This window comes from Verticillium nonalfalfae (assembly GCF_003724135.2).
Source record: "Verticillium nonalfalfae strain VnAa140/NRRL 66861 chromosome Unknown scaffold_116, whole genome shotgun sequence".
NCBI lineage: Eukaryota > Fungi > Ascomycota > Sordariomycetes > Glomerellales > Plectosphaerellaceae > Verticillium > Verticillium nonalfalfae.
This window is the reverse complement of record NW_021167341.1, coordinates 56028-73019: the sequence shown is the minus strand read 5'-3', so window position 1 is coordinate 73019 and position 16992 is coordinate 56028. Positions and strand designations below refer to the sequence as shown.

General features: G+C 55.7%; 4 protein-coding genes across 4 annotated transcripts; 2 read left to right on the top strand and 2 right to left on the bottom strand.

Moving 5' to 3' along the window:
• Window positions 1-1590: 1590 nt before the first annotated feature.
• SACM1L (Phosphatidylinositide phosphatase SAC1) lies at window positions 1591-3819 on the top strand (the record flags this gene model as incomplete). The annotated part of the gene is made up of 3 exons (XM_028635192.1): window positions 1591-1798; window positions 1875-3595; window positions 3649-3819. 3 exons carry the CDS (start codon window positions 1591-1593, stop codon window positions 3817-3819), a joined length of 2100 nt encoding a protein of 699 aa, XP_028492246.1.
• A 690-nt stretch (window positions 3820-4509) lies between these two features.
• Window positions 4510-8271, bottom strand: D7B24_000944 (uncharacterized protein; the record flags this gene model as incomplete). Its single annotated transcript, XM_028635191.1, has 1 exon — window positions 4510-8271. The coding sequence occupies one exon, from the start codon at window positions 8269-8271 to the stop codon at window positions 4510-4512; it is 3762 nt and encodes a 1253-aa protein (XP_028492245.1).
• Window positions 8272-9698: 1427 nt separating this feature from the next.
• Window positions 9699-11280, top strand: UAP1 (UDP-N-acetylglucosamine pyrophosphorylase; the record flags this gene model as incomplete). The annotated part of the gene is made up of 2 exons (XM_028635190.1): window positions 9699-11156; window positions 11212-11280. The coding sequence occupies 2 exons, from the start codon at window positions 9699-9701 to the stop codon at window positions 11278-11280; spliced, it is 1527 nt and encodes a 508-aa protein (XP_028492244.1).
• Window positions 11281-13469: 2189 nt separating this feature from the next.
• On the bottom strand, window positions 13470-16442 carry D7B24_000942 (uncharacterized protein; the record flags this gene model as incomplete). Its single annotated transcript, XM_028635189.1, has 8 exons — window positions 13470-13693; window positions 13748-14146; window positions 14198-14935; window positions 14991-15263; window positions 15316-15526; window positions 15585-15677; window positions 15737-15786; window positions 15971-16442. The coding sequence occupies 8 exons, from the start codon at window positions 16440-16442 to the stop codon at window positions 13470-13472; spliced, it is 2460 nt and encodes an 819-aa protein (XP_028492243.1).
• Window positions 16443-16992: the final 550 nt, after the last annotated feature.

Here is a 16992-nt window from a genome sequence, read left to right as displayed (position 1 = left end):
CTGGGACATATGCGAATATTCCTCCCGGACTATTTTCGAGGACTTTCAAGACGAGGGGTCTGATGTTCAGTACCATTATCGCAACTGGCCAGCCTTTCATGCACATTTTATCTTGAAACGATACATTTGGGACCTATGGAGATTGGAGTATCTACCTCTACGCGGCGAAGAGAGAATTACCGCAACTAGGTATGTCAGTACCCTGCTTGCAGCACCTACCTCTAATTGCCCTTCTCTAATCGAGTCGTGGTTGAAGCATCAGGACGTAAGGGGCGCGCCCGTTGCTCATACTCTCAAGAAAGACTATGGATGGCCAGATGAGTTCCGAGCTAATGCCTGGGAGCGAAATGAGAAGCGCACGCTGAAAGCTGTCAATAGCATGGCAAAAGAATGGAAGCAAGATCGAGGCGGGCGAGGCGACGACCTTGTTGAACATTGGCGGAGGGAACCAAGGCAGATACCCGAAGTTACTATACCATACTTGGAATGAACTTCACGACCAAGGACCTGTACAAAGAGACTGGTGGAGGAGGTGGTAGGTGAATGCTCTACTTTGGCTGGCGGTATCAAGAGGCTCGCGCACCAAGTCACGCTCGCAAACCTGCCTTGCCTGCACAGGTGGGATCCAGCCATCGGATCGGACTGCAGGGGCATGTGGGCTTGGACGTAGCTCTGCGTTCTGGGCATATGAAGCTGGAGCAACCAGCCGGTCCCTCGGGCTATGTGTTTTTAAACTACCGATCAGTAAGGCAGTGCGACAGTTGATCAAGCATCGTTGTCCATCTGTAAGTCACGTCAAAACGGAACTACATTCAATCTTCGTCCTTTGTGCACAACGTGCATAAACTCTCTTGTAATGACTTCGACTGAGGCGTGGCGAGTGCATGGCTGAGCTTGGTCTGAGCCAAGCCTGAGCAAGAGCGGCGAGAACGCTAACCAGATTAGTACGGCGCCACGGGTGGTGGTAAATGTAAATCCTAGAACCAAAAGCATCCACTACTACACTACAGCAGCGTCAGAGAGCGCAGGTGGCGGCGAGGGTCGTCGTCACAAGGTGTCTTCTGTGCAGCGCCGGGCCAGTACGTGCCTTACCTGGTGTCTTATGTAATCCACGTGATTGCCCACTCCAGGCTGCCACTTCATTCTTCCACCGGTACCTCCCAGGCTTGTCAGGCATGTGAGGATGGAACTGAGGGCCCTGTAAGGTAAAAAGTCTCAGTCCCACAGCACCACCCCTTGCGCCCCCACCCCACTCCCCCGTCCCTAGAGCAACTGGCTCGTGCGCGTCAGAAGCTCAGAAGGCAGAAGGGGCGAGCCCGCCGAGCTCCTGCCAGTGACAGTGACGAGGGCACGTTTGGGAAGTGACGACAGCAGCTTGCCAATTGGGGCCTCAACACCACCCACCACTGCCACGATCTGAGCTGTCCACTGCTTTTTCCAACAGCCCCGCGTTGCGACAGCCACGGCCACACCTCGCACACTTCTCTTCGTCACTTTCCAGATTTTGGTTCCTTGATTTCTTTCCAAGGACTCTGACTACTTTCGTCTGCTTTGCCCCCCCAGGCCCTTTTCAGTTACCCACCCACGGCCATGGCGCCTACACTCCCCTACCGCGACATCAACGTCAAGTTCGCCAGCGACTCCTACATCTTCACCTCGCCCTCTTCTCCCGATGCCCCGGCCCTGATCATCGACCGCCCCACTGGCGACCTGCGCCTTGGTGACGGCGGTCTCACCAAGCGAGCCTCCCGTGTCTCCAGCATTGCCGGCATCCTGGGCATTGTGCAGCTCAGACTCGGTAAGCTCCATCTCCTTCTCAGGGCACTCGTATCCGCTTTCGCAAGGCTGCGAGCTAAACTTGCATCTCTCTCCAGACAAGTATGTCATCATTATCACGAAGGCCCAACCCATGGGCCGCCTGAAAGGCCACATGGTCTACAAGGTTATCTCCACCGAGATTCTGCCCATGCGCGAGCGCCAGATACGCGATCCGGACGAAGATGTCTTCATTGGCCTTCTCGAGACTTTTATCAAGAGCGGGCCCATGTACTTTTCGTACTCCATCGACCTGACCAACTCCTTTCAACGACAGTCCTTGGCCGACACTTCTCTTCCCCTATGGCTTCGCGCCGATGACCGGTTCTTCTTCAACAAGCACCTCCAGTCGCCCCTCATCGATTTTCGAACAACAGGCGCGCGAGGCCAGCCTGGTCCCCAACATGGCGCAGACCCCTTCATTCTCCCCGTCATCTTCGGCGTGCTGGAAATCCGCCCGACCAAGTTCAAGAACTCTCCCCTGACAATCGTCCTTATTTCGCGTCGCTCCAGACACCGCGGCGGTACTCGGTACTTCACGAGAGGTCTCGACGAGCAAGGCCATGCTGCCAACTACAATGAAACAGAACAGGTCGTTATCGTCAACGACACGAACAACGGCATGGGCGGCTTTGCCGGCAGTGCCGACATGCAGAGTGGCCAGTTCGGTGCCGAAGGCAAGGAGATGCAGATCATGTCCTACGTCCAGACCCGTGGTAGTGTACCGGCTTACTGGGCCGAGATCAACAGCCTTAAGTACACCCCAAAGATCCAGGTTCGCGGCATCGAGACAGCCTTGCGCGCCGCACAGCTTCACTTTGACGAGCAGATCAAGATCTATGGTGACAACTACCTCATCAACCTGGTCAACAAGACTGGTCGTGAGCGCAACATCAAGGGCGCTTACGAGAAGGTCGTCGAGCTTCTCGTCTCTTCGCCGAGGGAGAAGACCGAGGGTGACCGGATCACCGATGAAAAGTTCACCACCATTCAGCCCGAGAAGCAAAGGTCCGAGTTTGACCGCCTGCACTATATTTACTTCGACTATCACCACGAGACGAAGGGCATGAAGATGCACCGAGCCTATGCGCTCATCGAGAGGCTTAGCGAGGCTCTCGCGAGCCAGGGCTATTTCCGTGCTGTCGACATGCCGGGCAATAACGACGGTGGTCTTGAGGGCCGCTCTTTCCAGACGTCCGTCATGCGCACCAACTGCATGGACTGTCTCGATCGCACCAATGTCGTCCAGTCTATGTTTGCTCGTCATACTCTGGACCGTATTCTTGAGGAACTTGGCCTCATGGCCCGCGGCTCTTCTTTCCGTGACGAGGATCCCGCCTTTGAGGACCTCTTCCGCAACATGTGGGCCGACAATGCAGACGTTGTTTCATGCTCCTACTCCGGCACTGGTGCCATGAAGACGGACGTCACCCGTACGGGCAAGCGTACCAAGGTTGGTGCGCTCCAGGACGGCCGCATTGGTGTCACCCGTTACTTCAAGAACAACTTCCTCGACGGGCCCCGCCAGGACTCGTTTGACCTGTTCCTCGGCGTCTACAGCCCCGGGGCTGACCTGGGCGGCTCTGGCCTCATCTTTGCCGACCGCCGGCCCATCCTCATCCAGTCGGTCCCCTACCTCCTCGCCTTCAGCGTGTTCCTCGTCTTTGTCGGCCTCTTTACTCGCACCGAGTCCACCCTCGCCATCCGTTTCTTCATCCTCTTCTGGCTCGTCGTGTCCGCCTGGGCCGCTAGCTTCATCGTCAGCCACGGCATGCTCTACGTAAGTCACCTCACTGAACTTGAAATATCGAGGCCTCGTGCTAACATGTGCAGGTCAACTGGCCCAAGCTCAACCCTAGGCCCTGGGCCAACGAGGGCTACAACGAGCACATGAACAAGGCGCGCAAGGACTCCATGATCGGTACCCTTGTCGCGAAACACGAGCGCGGACTCAGCACGGCACGGTATCTCAATGCCGAGGAGGGCAAGAAGAGGATCGAGTAGAGGGGTCTCCTTGTTCATTTTCCTTTCCTAGATCTTTTGTTGCTAGTATGACGTTGCATACATCCATGTGCCACCGCCTTTCTTCTCATCGCCGCAAAAGTAGATAGCGAGCGTAATACATTTTTTTTTTGGTCACGTCAAGTCGTTTCATAAATGACTATGTCATGAAATTTCAACTATCACGAGGCACGAAGCAGAGGCTGGCTAGATGAAGATGCAAAGGAACAGTAAGAAAAATTACAGTAGGATTAAGAAAACGTAATATGCCCAACAATCCGAGAGGAAGCTATACATCTGCAAGAGGGATGCCAAAAAGCCGAGACGATGCAACAGCAACAAAGAGAATAAGAATGAGGCGGGGGGGGAGGATGAAAAAAAGACCACAACAGGAGTCAGAAGAAGCAGGCTACCACCAACACGGAAAGAGATTCATGGCTCTGGCCGCGGTAGTCGACACACCTCCTCTGCTCGGGTATCAAATCCAAGACTGCGAAACGGAGAGAGGAAAAGAAAACAAAAGAGAGAGAAAAGAAAAAGCCCAAGAAATGCTCGCCATCCGTGCTATGCTCCCTCTTCTGCCCATATCAATGTCATCCATCAGCGTCCCTTCTGCTTTCCCTCTTGTCTTCACATCGTAACTGGACCTCGTGGCATGGCAAACACCAAACAGACACTTTTCTTCGTACACTGTTACAGCCACAGCAGCCACCTCACGCCGCCGACGACGCCCTTGCCGAACCCGACAAAGACGCGGAGGATCATGACGACGAACCAGACGTACCACATGATACCCACGAGACCCCACTCGACACCAAGCCACAGCGCCCGTCTCACCCAGCGGAAACGCCGACGGCGCCGGCGCAGCATCTTGTCGATGACGTCGACGACGGCCTTGATCTTGAGCCGCTGACCAAAGGCAAGGTCGCGGCTTGTCTCGTCCGCCTCGTCCGCCGCGGCACGCGTCATAGCCGATAGGTCGACGGCAATGTGTCTGCGAATGTCCTCAATGTTCGCTTGCAGCGTTGGCGTCGTCTCGCTTGTGAAGGCGTCGGCAGCGTGCTGCCATTCGAGGCCGGCGCACTGCATCGAGCTGCTGAGGGTGCGGGCGGCGAGCTGATAGAGCTCGACCTGAGCGACGGAGCGGGCGCGGAGCTGCGCAGGGTTCGGGCTGAACTGGGCGATGGCGGGCCAGAAGGGGGACTTCTGCTTCGGGTCGACGTCCTCCGAGTGAGCGGCCGGGGGAGCAGCGAAGGCGGGCCGGGGCTCGTAGGCGCGGCGAGAGATCTCCATGGCTTTGATACCAGAGCTTAGCACTAGGGCGCGCAGACGGGCTACCTCGTGACGGCTCAGAGGGGCGCGCTGCGGGGAGGGGCTGCGGTCGGAGATCGACCAATGGCGACCGTCAAAAGTAGTAGCCAGTGAGCCAAGGCGGTCCCTGTTGAAGGAGTGCGGCATCGAGATCACGGAGCTGAGACGGCGGCCTGCTTTATGTACATCCTCGTGGGACGTATTTCCTCGCTGTGTTTGAGATTCGGAGTCTTCCAACTCGCCACGCTGCCCTGTCGCTGGCGGTGATGTTGACGGTGATGCATGGTGAACGTCGATGCGAGGCGGTTTCAGCAAGTCAAACCGGGACGACCGACTAGGAGGCCTGGATGACTGAAGGTTGGGGGGCTCCAACTGGCTAGGGGCCAACCTATCGTGTGAAGCATGCTGGAATGTAGGCATTACGTCCAAATAGTTCTTGCCTTTCTGGAGCTGCGCTTCTCGACGGTCTCGCATGGATAACGATGTTGTCCGCGATAGAGACAGATTCGCCCTGCGCCTGCCCCTAGCCGGCTCAGCATCCGACTCGTCAGTCGCCGTGGCCTCGCCGTCAGACTGGTTGCCATCATCCTGCTCAGAATCCTTCCGCCAGATAAAGTCACCTAATTTGGATGCGCCTTCGCGGATCAACGTATCCAGGCGCGCCCCCTTGAACAGTCCCTTGGCGCCAGACTCGTCGCTTCTACGCTTGGGGCCTGCCCTGTACGTATCGGTCGGCTGTCGTGGCAATAGGTTTCTCGGAGGACTTCTCGATCCTCGCCTCTCGGGAGTTTCCGACATCGGTTGAGGAGACTCGGTCATAATGCCCTTGAGGTCAATCGGAGGGCCGAGGTCGCCATCTCGCGTCTCGGAAGGATCGCTTCCACGTTCCTTGCTCCTCTCGCGGAAGATACTCTTCACCTTGTGGAAAGGGTTGCGCGTGGGAGATCCAGCACGACTAGGCAGCGCTGAGAGGTCGGACCCAATTGTCGGGATAAATGGACTGTAGCCATGAGGGTGGTTGTCGGGCGAGTTGGGTAGCGAGGCGTCCAGGTCAAAAGACGTCCTGCGCGCAGGCATTGGGATCTCCAAGCTAGACCTCCCAACTCGCTGACGAAGGGTGGCAGCTTGCGCCTGCGTCTTGCAAGGCGTGTCGTCAGACTCGCTTGCTTCAGCAAGAGACTGCTTCCGGCTCTGCTCGCGAGTGCCAGGCTGTGATGAGGAGGGAGGGCCGCGTTCGGGCGTCAGCAGCGCGGCAATGGCAGCATCGACCGATTGCGTGTCCGATCCGTTCTCTCTGGCCTCTCTGGCTATCATCTCGAGCATCTGCTTCTCAAGAATGTCCCTGCTGTTGCTGGTAAATGTGCGTTGTGGCATCCTCCTCTCTTTGGCTTCCTCTTCGCTGTCTGAGAGATCCGAGTGGGGTGCCTTGGTTAATCTCCGTATGTCGGTATGGCTATGCGAGCCGTGTCGATGGTGCAAGCCCTTGAGCTCGTGAAGCTTTTGGCGGGCTCGCTCTCGGGCACTACTGTGGGAGTGCTCGCTATCCGTCTTGATTGGTCTTGGGTTTCCGGTCCTCTGGTTCAGAGGAATCTCGAGCGAGCCCCGTGTGTGAGTTGTCATGAGTGACTCTGGCCTAGACATATCTGTTTGGCCTGTCAAGGGTCTGAACAGGTTTGATGAAGGAGGAAAAATTCGTCGCCATTGGCGGTCTTCGATCAACTGTAGGTGGTTGTCCTGCTCGAGCCAGTATGCATCGGCGATCATATCGGCCGGCTCAATGAGCCAGTCCACTTTGGGTCTTTTGGGCTTGACAACGTTGGCCGAAGGCGATGTTGCTTGTGCGTGCATGTCCGCATCGGCAAATGGCGGCAACGAAGGACCATCAGGCAAGATGGACTGTCCAGTTGCCGCCCACCTTGCCACGTTATCCACCCAGTCCGTGACCTTCTTGACGTCGCTGAAGCCTTGAGCTTCGCCGTCGATGGCCTTGCGCTCACGGGCTCGAACTTTGCGGTTGCGGATGTACTGCAGTGGGTTATAAGGCCGTCCAAACCTTGCGCTCCCATCCGCGCTTGCCAGTGTAGAGGTCCTCGATAGTTCGGCCGGGGATGATGGTGGGCTGGCGGTTGTCGGTCGCCGGGCGTTTGCATTCAGAGGTGGGACGAGCTCCAACATGCGTCGGTACTGTGCCATGAGCTCCAGGTGCTCCTTGGCCTTCTGTGCTCGAGCCAACGTCGAGGGAGAGAATTGGTATCTGTATGAGCCCTCACGGCCAAGGTCGAAAGAGGCTTGCAGAGGCGTGTTCATCCTCGAGCCTGATGGGAGGCGGGGCGATGCGGCCCGACCTGGCCGCGGAGAGATGTTGCGAGAGGTTCGTCTTTGCTGGTTGAGGTGCTGTCGCAGGCTGCCTCCTGCCGCACTGTCGGGTAGAGGCGCGAGGGTAGGCGGCACAGCGTTTGATGCATTTCGCCTCGAAGCTAATCTTCTGGATTCACTCAGGTTGAGGGCCATGTTCACAATCTGTGCCGAGTCCATCTCGAACCCCTGGCTTTGGGCCCGCGGCGGCGACACTGGTTCGACAGCCTTTCCATTTGGGACGGGCCTCTTCCTGACCGTGAGGCTTTGTGATGCATCGTGCTGAGGCGGGAAAACAGCCCCTGTGGATGGACTGTCGGCATTGTACGGCAGGTTGGCATCGTAGCCGGCACTGGAACCCGACTTTTCTGACGGTCTGGGAGATCCCCTCGTTCGACGTGATTGCGGCGTCAGGCGGGACTGGCGTCGTTGATGTGACTGGCTCCCGTCGTGGGAGGCAGCATCTCGTAGTGTTTCCTGCAGCAGAAACCCGCCACTGGAGCGAATCTTATGCGTCCGGTAGCCCTTGGCCTCCTTCGTGGCACTCCCGTTTGCGTTCTCGACCGCGTGCTGTCTCGGTATCGGGTGGCCAGCGACTTCGTCGGGCGAAGCGATGGCCAGCGTCGTCTCGGTGGTGGGGGCGGTCATGCTACTGCTGCTACCACCAGCAGCGGCACTCGACTCGGCAGTCTCGTGGCTCGTCCGCTCGCGGCGGCTGGCAGGCGTCGATGCCCGGCTGGGGCGCCTCGTCGAAGTGAATAGGACAGAGGAGGCATCCTTCTCCGACATGGCGGCGTGTGAGGGGGTTCGGCGAGGGCAGGACGTCGTCGCATGCCACTTCGCGGCACAGTTGCCGATGGGTGATGGGTTGTCGCTCAGAGCATGCAGTAGCGCTACGGAATTTACTGTTCGATGACGGGTGGTGGAGTATCAAGCTGTCGATGCATCCATGAGGACCGGCCTTGATGGTTGTTGAAGAACCGAAGGCATCAAGGAGAAAAGTCTGCCCATGGGCGTTGCATTGGCGGGTGGCTTTCCTTGATGCTGGGTCTCGTTGGGGCGCAGGACAGGAACAGGGCACCACTGACATGTGCCTCGATGAGGGTCTTTTTGGGTGTCGATCAGCTTGGAATGGGTAGCTCCAGGCCCGGATCCAGGTCAAGCTTGAGGTCACGCCGTGGTCGCAGCGGCAGTCGCAATGGCAGTCGCCAGCAGAGCAAGAATATAGTGAGGGCAGGTGTCAACAGATGGTCACTGGTAAGACCCTGCCAAGGATGATGCCATGCAAAATATCGAGTGGGGGGGTTGCAAGGGGGACCTGTGGGCAAATCACACGTCTGTGTCCAACACGAGCCAATGCTGTGCTCAGGTGCTGGAAGCCTCCTGGTAGCCCAGTCGCAGCAGTTGGCAGAACATTCCCCAAATGACTTGAGCATGGCTGATCACCAAGAGACAAGTCATTCACCCCTGAAGCTAGCGAGAAACAAACAAGGCGAGAAAGGAAAAAAGGGAAACCAAAAAAATCAATGGCGTAGTCCTTATATGCTATGGACCTGATCCTGAACCTGCTATCCGAGCCGTCCCTAGTGCTGCAGGCGCCACGAGCTGAACTCCCACAACGGCCTCTCTGTCTCCCACCCCCAAAACACGAGTCTCACATAAGGTGTATCTGGGTCGATCATCAATAAACGTCACCGCCTCAGACTCGCCAGGGGTTTGCCCACCAGCCCGTCCCAGAATACCCAGATCCGCCCTGGAACACGAGAATACTGAACCCGGCCACGGCCACTGCACAACGAATAGGAGGCGCCGCTCGTAGGCCGTGCCGGCGCTAGTGTCCCCCACTAGAGATGCACTTTCAGTGGGCTCACACGGACTTTGGGTGGGCTTGGTGGGCTGTGGCTCAGTTGGCGGGGCACCTGAGCTGACGTCCAACCGCGACCGCTTCTGTACTTAGTACCAAGTGTTGAAGCTCTGGGTCGAACCTGCTGGGCGAGAAAGCAGCTCAGCTACCGTACCTGCCTATATTTGGCACGATCCCTCAATGTTGGTCGTCAACGCTTGATTGATCTCTTTTCCCATTTCGATTCTGAATCTTCTTTCCTACCCCCGTTTTCCTCCTTGGCTCAATTCCTCTTCAGACTTGTTCGTACCTCGATACAAGCACATTACCCAATTGCCCCTCACACCCTTCGGCGAGCTGATACCCCGCCACTATGGAAGCCATCAAGTCGGCCCTCAACATCGGCAGCAAGCCCGCCGCTGCTCCCCAGCCTACTTCTGAGCAAATTTCTGAGCTCAAGGAGAAGTACGCCAAGGCCGAGCAGGACCACGTCTTCACCTTCTACGACTCCCTCTCCAAGGATGAGCAGGCTGCCCTCTACCAGCAGCTCTCTGGCTTCGACCCAGCCCACATCAACGACATTACCAACCGCGCCCTGAACCCTCCCAAGACCGACGATGCCGACTCTTCCTCCACACAATCTGGCCTCGAGCCTCTTCCCGAGTCTGCTACCGCCAGTATCCTCGATTCTCAGCCTGAAGATCTGGAAAAGTGGTACCAGTCTGGCCTTGATCTCATTGCTCAGAACAAGGTCGCCGTCGTCCTCATGGCTGGCGGCCAGGGCACCCGTCTCGGCAGCTCTGCTCCCAAGGGCTGCTTCAACATTGACCTGCCCAGCAACAAATCCCTCTTCCAGATTCAGGCTGAGCGCATCCGCAAGGTCCAGGAGCTTGCCGCCGCCAAGGCTGGCGCTAGCACACCCGCCGTTGTCCCTTGGTATGTCATGACCTCGGGCCCTACGCGAGGTCCGACCCAGGAGTTCTTCGAGAAAAACAGCTACTTCGGTCTTGACAAGGCCAATGTCGTCATCTTTGAGCAAGGCGTCCTACCCTGCATCTCTAACGAGGGCAAGATCCTCCTCGAGAGCAAGGGCCGTGTTGCTGTGGCCCCTGACGGTAACGGTGGCCTCTACCAGGCCCTCGTCGTCTCCAACGTTCTGTCCGACATGGGCTCCCGCGGTATTGAGCACATTCACGCCTACTGTGTCGACAACTGCCTTGTCAAGGTCGCCGATCCCGTCTTCATTGGCTTCTCGGCCGCTAAGAACGTTGACATTGCCACAAAGGTCGTCCGCAAGCGCGCCGCCAACGAGTCTGTTGGACTCATCCTCCAGAAGAACGGCAAGCCCGACGTGGTCGAGTACTCTGAGATTGACGCCGCCACTGCCGAGGCAGAAGATCCTCGCCAGAAGGGCCTTCTGAAGTTCCGCGCCGCCAACATCGTCAACCACTACTACTCGGCTCGCTTCCTCGAGTCCATCCCTCAGTGGGCTCACAAGCTGCCGCACCACGTCGCCCGCAAGAAGATTCCCGCTGCTGACCTGTCCTCTGGCGAGACAGTTAAGCCCGAGAAGCCCAACGGCATCAAGCTCGAGCAGTTTGTCTTCGACGTCTTCCCCATGCTGCCTCTTGATAAGTTTGCTTGCCTCGAGGTGAAGCGCGAGGAGGAGTTCTCCCCGCTCAAGAATGCGCGCGGCACCGGTGAGGATGACCCCGACACGAGCAAGGCGGATATCATGGCCCAGGGCAAGCGCTGGGTCGAGGCTGCCGGCGCTACTGTCACCGGCGACAAGGCTTCTGACGGTATTGAGGTGTCGCCGCTGATCTCCTACGTAAGTCAACCTATCAAGAAAACCGGAAATTGACGGTAGTACTAATGTTCCGCAGGGTGGCGAGGGCCTCGAGTACGTCAAGGGCAAGGAGATTGTTGCGCCAGCCGTATTTGAGCGCGAGTAGAGTACATGTTTACGAAGGTTACGAAGTCGGGTAGCGGCGTTGGAATTGGAATAGGAATAAAAGGGGGAGCTGGTTCTTGATCTACCACTGCATGTAAGAGTGGACTCGTCAAGTATTAGTCCGAGTGATGATGCACCAGATTATGCATGTTATGCACAACAGAGAATCGACCATACGCATTGGCTTTTGCGCTTTTGCCTTTTGAATGACGAGGAATCTGAACTCGTATAACCTTTCCCACCCAAATGGCTAATTTGGTCCGACGGACGACGACGGAGTTTCGCCAGGCCTACGAGGCCGCCTTCTGCTCATGGGCGTACCTCCGCCATCGCGTGGCTAATGATCCCGCTCTACCAGCCTCTTGCCTTTCTGTTTCCCATTCGTTCAACGGGCACCCCTATTTTCATCAGCGGCTTCGACTGAGTAATTAATCCTACGTTCAGCGTATGGGGTCCCGGTGTCTGCGAGAAACCGGTCGTTCGACCTAGGGCTCACCGAAGTCTTCCACCGTTTCAACAGTCTCTGGAAGTCGAGGTGTCGGCAAACGGCCCTGTCACCCTCTTCCTTGCTGATTCGGCCGGGCAAAATCCCGGTGGCAACGGAGAGCCCCTGCAACAGCCTGACTATGTGCCTGTTCTCGTACTGGCATGGGCGTATCTCCTCTCCGTTCGCTGGGTCGAGCTGTTCGGCGAAGGTTGTTTGATGCGATACATCGACTGCAAGGCACAGATTCGGCATGGCTCATCAGAGCCGGCGCATGACGGCACATCTACTTACCTCAATATCGGAGCTCAAAACGCAGAGGAAACGCGCTGGTGGGCTGTTGTTCTCGCTCCGGGACAAGGCTGGCTGGCTGCTGAGTCTGATGGACAATGCGTCTCTCCCTGGTCCGTCTCCCTGCAAGAGTCCAATTTGACGATTGTCTGTGAGGCAAACAAGTCTACTTGCTCCTCGTTTCCCGGTTCGGCGGCGTCATTTTCTGATGCCGTGGCAATTCTCGGCCGATTTTGTGTCCGCCAAGATACCATGGATGAGAGCTTGCTGCTGTCCTGCTACTCCCAAGCTTCGGAAGGAAAAAGGCACTCAAGGTTTCGCATATGCATTTCCGCGCCAAAGTACAACTGGGCGAAACATCAGCATCCAGTCAAGGTCTTGCCTTTCAGTTACCAGATAGCTGGGTTCATCGAGACCAGCACATTGACCGACTGCTCGCCTTGAGCTGCAACCCCAGAGGCACAAATTCCATACTTGCTAGCGTGTTCTATGAACCTGGGGTCGAATGCAATCTTGCGACCCCGTGGTTACAGGGTACTGTCGCCGCAATAGACTCTGGTTGCCAAAGATGATCCTCTTGTCCTTACCCGCATGTTCGCGGAGCGGGAGCCAGCAGCAGCATTCCTCTGGGCCGGCGCCGCCGTCCTCAGCTTACAGACGTCTCTTCTCCAGGAAGTTCGAAGGGGACAGATACGGACGGATCTATCATCGGCCGTGTGGTCGGGTACATCTCAAACGTTCATCCAGCATCCTACCTCTCAACCTCTCGTCACAGACGGACCCATCTCGCACGCGGATGAGGAGAGGTTATTGTTTCTGTGTCAGACTGACGGGCACGCCAGGATGCCGATTTGCCAGTGGAGGCCTTTTGGGGTTACGCGTCTCGAAGACATCGACTTGGAAGTCCGCGTTCATGAAGACTGTGAGAGCCACTAGCCGCAATATCGAGGTTTCGCCTGGGACTGTGTCGATGACGAGTCGCTGTTTCAATCTGCTTCTGATTCTTTTGGCTGAAAGGCGCTTAACAAAAAGTCATTCATCTTCAGAGGGAAATCGGTATTCATGCTAAGCTCTCATTTTATACGACGGGCTTGACGAACTAGGAGATCATGTATCTGAAAATGCTACTCGTAGTTTTTTTCAGTGGCTGCGCCAGGATGGATGGCCTCAGAGCGAGAAGCACATGCGAGCCCATGAGTGGTTTGACGTGTTAGATTCTGATGATGAACACGATCAAATCATCAACGAGAAAGAATGCGCGTCACCAGGGCCCAGAGACGGCGCGCATGTCGAGACTTGGCTTATCGCTGTACCAGACGACTTGCTTCAGGTATCGACACACTGAATAAGACGCACAAGAAATTCATATGCTCAGGCGCGCAGGTTATTATTCCCCCTTTCAAGATTCATTTCATCTACTCTTCGTAGTGGTCGATGCGAAAGGTCATCTTAATCTCTACCTCATTGCTCCAACCTGGTTTCAACTGCAGATCATGCCATGCGCCCTCAACATCAATTTCCAACAGCTGAGGATGATCTTTGCTGAAGGATACGGCCTCCGTTTTGATGATGTGTCCCTGTATAGTGGCGATGAAGTCGTCATCGATAGTCAGCTTCGGCAGATTCGAGATGTAAATTCCTGCGTACCCAGGTTAGCCAGCAGGCATCCTCGCGGCCAAAAGCATAGGCTTACCTAGTGTTCCGAGGGCCTTCAGTCTGGTTTGCAACTGCACTTTTCCAGTGTGGTCCAGCTCAAAGTCACTGTTCACAATGGCGGCAGCACCACTAAATTTCCTCACAAGACCAAGATTGGCGGTATAGACGGTGCCGTTATTCTCACTCGCGAAGTCAGTTAGAGGATAGGCGCACAGTATGTCGGAACCTTCCGGCCCATGGGGCAGGGAGATCGTCACGTTAGATGAGGGTGAATTCGGTGAGACGGGAGACGAGATGCCCAAGCCTGCGTGGCTCCGGACGATGTACTTCATTGATGAGAGAACACCGGGGAAACAGCTGAGAGGAATGATCTCCGCCAACCGTCTAGATGAAATATTAAAGACACCAACGATCGAGGTGCCAGTCACAGCAGAGCCTTGTAGAAGTTAAATAAGTGACACAGCCAAAGGGCGATTGGGATTCATACCATGATAGCTGCCGATCTTGAGGAGGACGTCATCGTGGTAGTCGTTATATGCATCGATGGTCTTTCCGACTACACTTGGACGGAAAATGACTGTCTTATTTCGTGGTGTAGGCCCAGTGAGCTGCTCAATCAACGCACGATCATGCTGTCCAGGTACATCCGTAATGTAGATGGGCCCACCGCTAACACACCTTGCCATTGCGTGAAAACGAGAATAGTCGCCCATCGTTTGGAACATGTCCCAATCAGGCAGAACATTGAGGTGCTGCGTCAGCAGTGCGTTGTGAGCATTCGTCCATACATGCCAAGCGTGCGACGAGGGGACATGCGGGAAGAAATCGTCTGAGGTTCGGCAGAGAATTGGCGGCTTGTTGCGTTGGAGATAGGAATGGAACATGATCTGTGGTACTTGGGACATGCAAGAGATGGCCTTGATGCTGAAGTGCCTCAGTGTCGATATGGTCCAAGCATCGAGGTACTCCTCGATGAGGTCACGACGAGCCTCGGACGATTTCCAGGTGTCCATCATGAATTGGGCATCGGTTTTCACGCCGTCGATTCCACACGAGACAAGGAACGCATAGAAATCGTTGTAGAAACGGTTGACATCGTCTTTTGCAATGACGGTCATGCTTCCCCCAAGTGGAAGTTCGCGTCGCTCGCTCTCTTCCCTGAGAACTTGCAAGGTTTTGTAGTCTTTGGCAATTTTGCCGTTTGGGGATATGCCGGCCCAGTACCCTGAGCAAATGTCAGCTAACGAGTCGCCTGCCCAGGAAGATGCGGAGTTTCCCACCAAGCAACGCGTGCCATACGGCGATATGCTGGATACGGGGGTGCTTTTCTCGAATCTGGGAAATAGTAGATTTCAATCCGTTGGGAAAGCCTTCCGAATCAGCTTCAAATTCAAGCCAAGAGTATTGAAACTGGCCATTCCCTTGACGATCGATGGACTGCCAGTTGTCGTCAATGATGAGGCTCGTTATATTGACATTCACAGAGGCAAGGTGATCCAGAGCCTCTAGGATCTTGTGCTCTGTGAGATTCTGGCCTATTCCATTCCAGGTGCCTGTCATTTGTTTAGAAAGGAGAACACGTAAGTAAGGAGCGGGGGAACCCACAGTAGCCGAGACCGTCATACCAATTTTCCCTCCATTCTGGCTTGATGCTTTTCTCGAGTGCTTTGATCTCCGCTTCCTGGTCGTCTCTGGTAGCTCTAACATTCAGCACACTTCGCGCCTGGTACATGACGGAAGCATTGGCACTTTCGAAGTTGTCACCGATTGCAGCAAGAATGATAGCCTGCTGCTCATGGATGTCATCGTTGCGGGCCTGTAGCTCGAAGTTAGTGTTTCTGGTCTCACGCCCATCAGGTCTTGGGTTAACACACCTGAACATGGACGAGGCCCTCGTCATCTCTGCTTTGGAACATGGCCGCCACATTATTCAGTCCGCTGATGGCCAATAACACCAAGTGTTTTCCCTGTGGACCAAGGAAAGAACACAACATAGCGTCTTTATCCAGATGGAATCTGGATTTACCATGTCTCGGTGCAAGCCAGGGTTTCCAGGTCCGTACCAGGGCAAACCATCTAAGAGGTTGGCCCCAAGGGATTCCAATGGAGAGGTCAAGAACCGAAGAACGATCGTCCTTCGAAGCAGGCACTGGAGCCTGAAGTGACCAAAGTCGTGTTCTGGGAGCTTGACTTGTCAAGAATTCAACTTGCCAAGCCGGATTCAACCCTTTGATATGGTCTTCGAGATTCCCAGGCAAACTCCGGACTGACGACGTGTTGACGATGACATGACCATCGTTGAGACCCAACTCGTCACGGGTCCATCTCCAGGGTTCATCCTCGCCATGGCGAAACTTCAAGGTGAACTGAAGCGATGCCTGGGCATCAATGACGGCGTTGAAGAATAGCCGAGCAACCCCTTCTGTTGATGACCCAAGTGCCGTGGGTGCAGTCTCAGGAGGCAGCAGCGAGGTTGGGGTCTCAACCCAGTCGGCGGCGTCACTCGATCCCCATAGTGACACCTGCCACGGTTCCTCTTGTCGAGCTTGTGGCACCTCGAGGATTACAGAGAATGATATGAGACCCCGTTGGACTTGAGTGACTTGGCCAAGGGGCGGATAGCTTTGGATAATGGCTTCCATGCCGTAGGCGAAGGGGTCAGGCGCGGGTTTTTGTTGGAAGACGTGAAGAGTCTTGAAGGCATCAGTCACCTTCCAGCCTTCCGCGGTCATTTTGGCCTTTGATGTGCAGGATGTGATAAGTCAATGTGCTGGCGCAAGGCTTGTCCGGATATCCCGTTGGCTGACAGCAAGGGCGGGTAGGAGGGCCTTCTTCACGTGAGATGAGCAAGGTGGTAGTCAAGATGATTTGACCGCCGGTGGGGAGGATGCTGATGACGATTGGTTTGTGCACGGGATGTACGACCTGAGATTTGTTCATAGGTGAGGTGCCACAGGGATGTGAGGAGTTGCTGGACATCCGAAGACAGCGGTCAGGTACGGCCGATGTAGGACTTGCCTGGGCACCATGCATGACAGTTGCTGCAGGACATACAGTGCCACGCACGTATCAAAGCAAGGTGTCCGTATGTATGTTTGGGCACACGAAGAGAGCGTACAGTGAGTGATGAAACATCTTCAAGGGCAAAAGACGGGGAAAGCTGGCGTCATCATCTGTCGAGACTTATCAAGATGCCCATCGCCAGTGACAAGCCCTCATGCCAGGCTCGTTGCCCCTTTCAAGCGAGCATGGCCCCCTATTGAGCAGGTAGTGTACTTACTC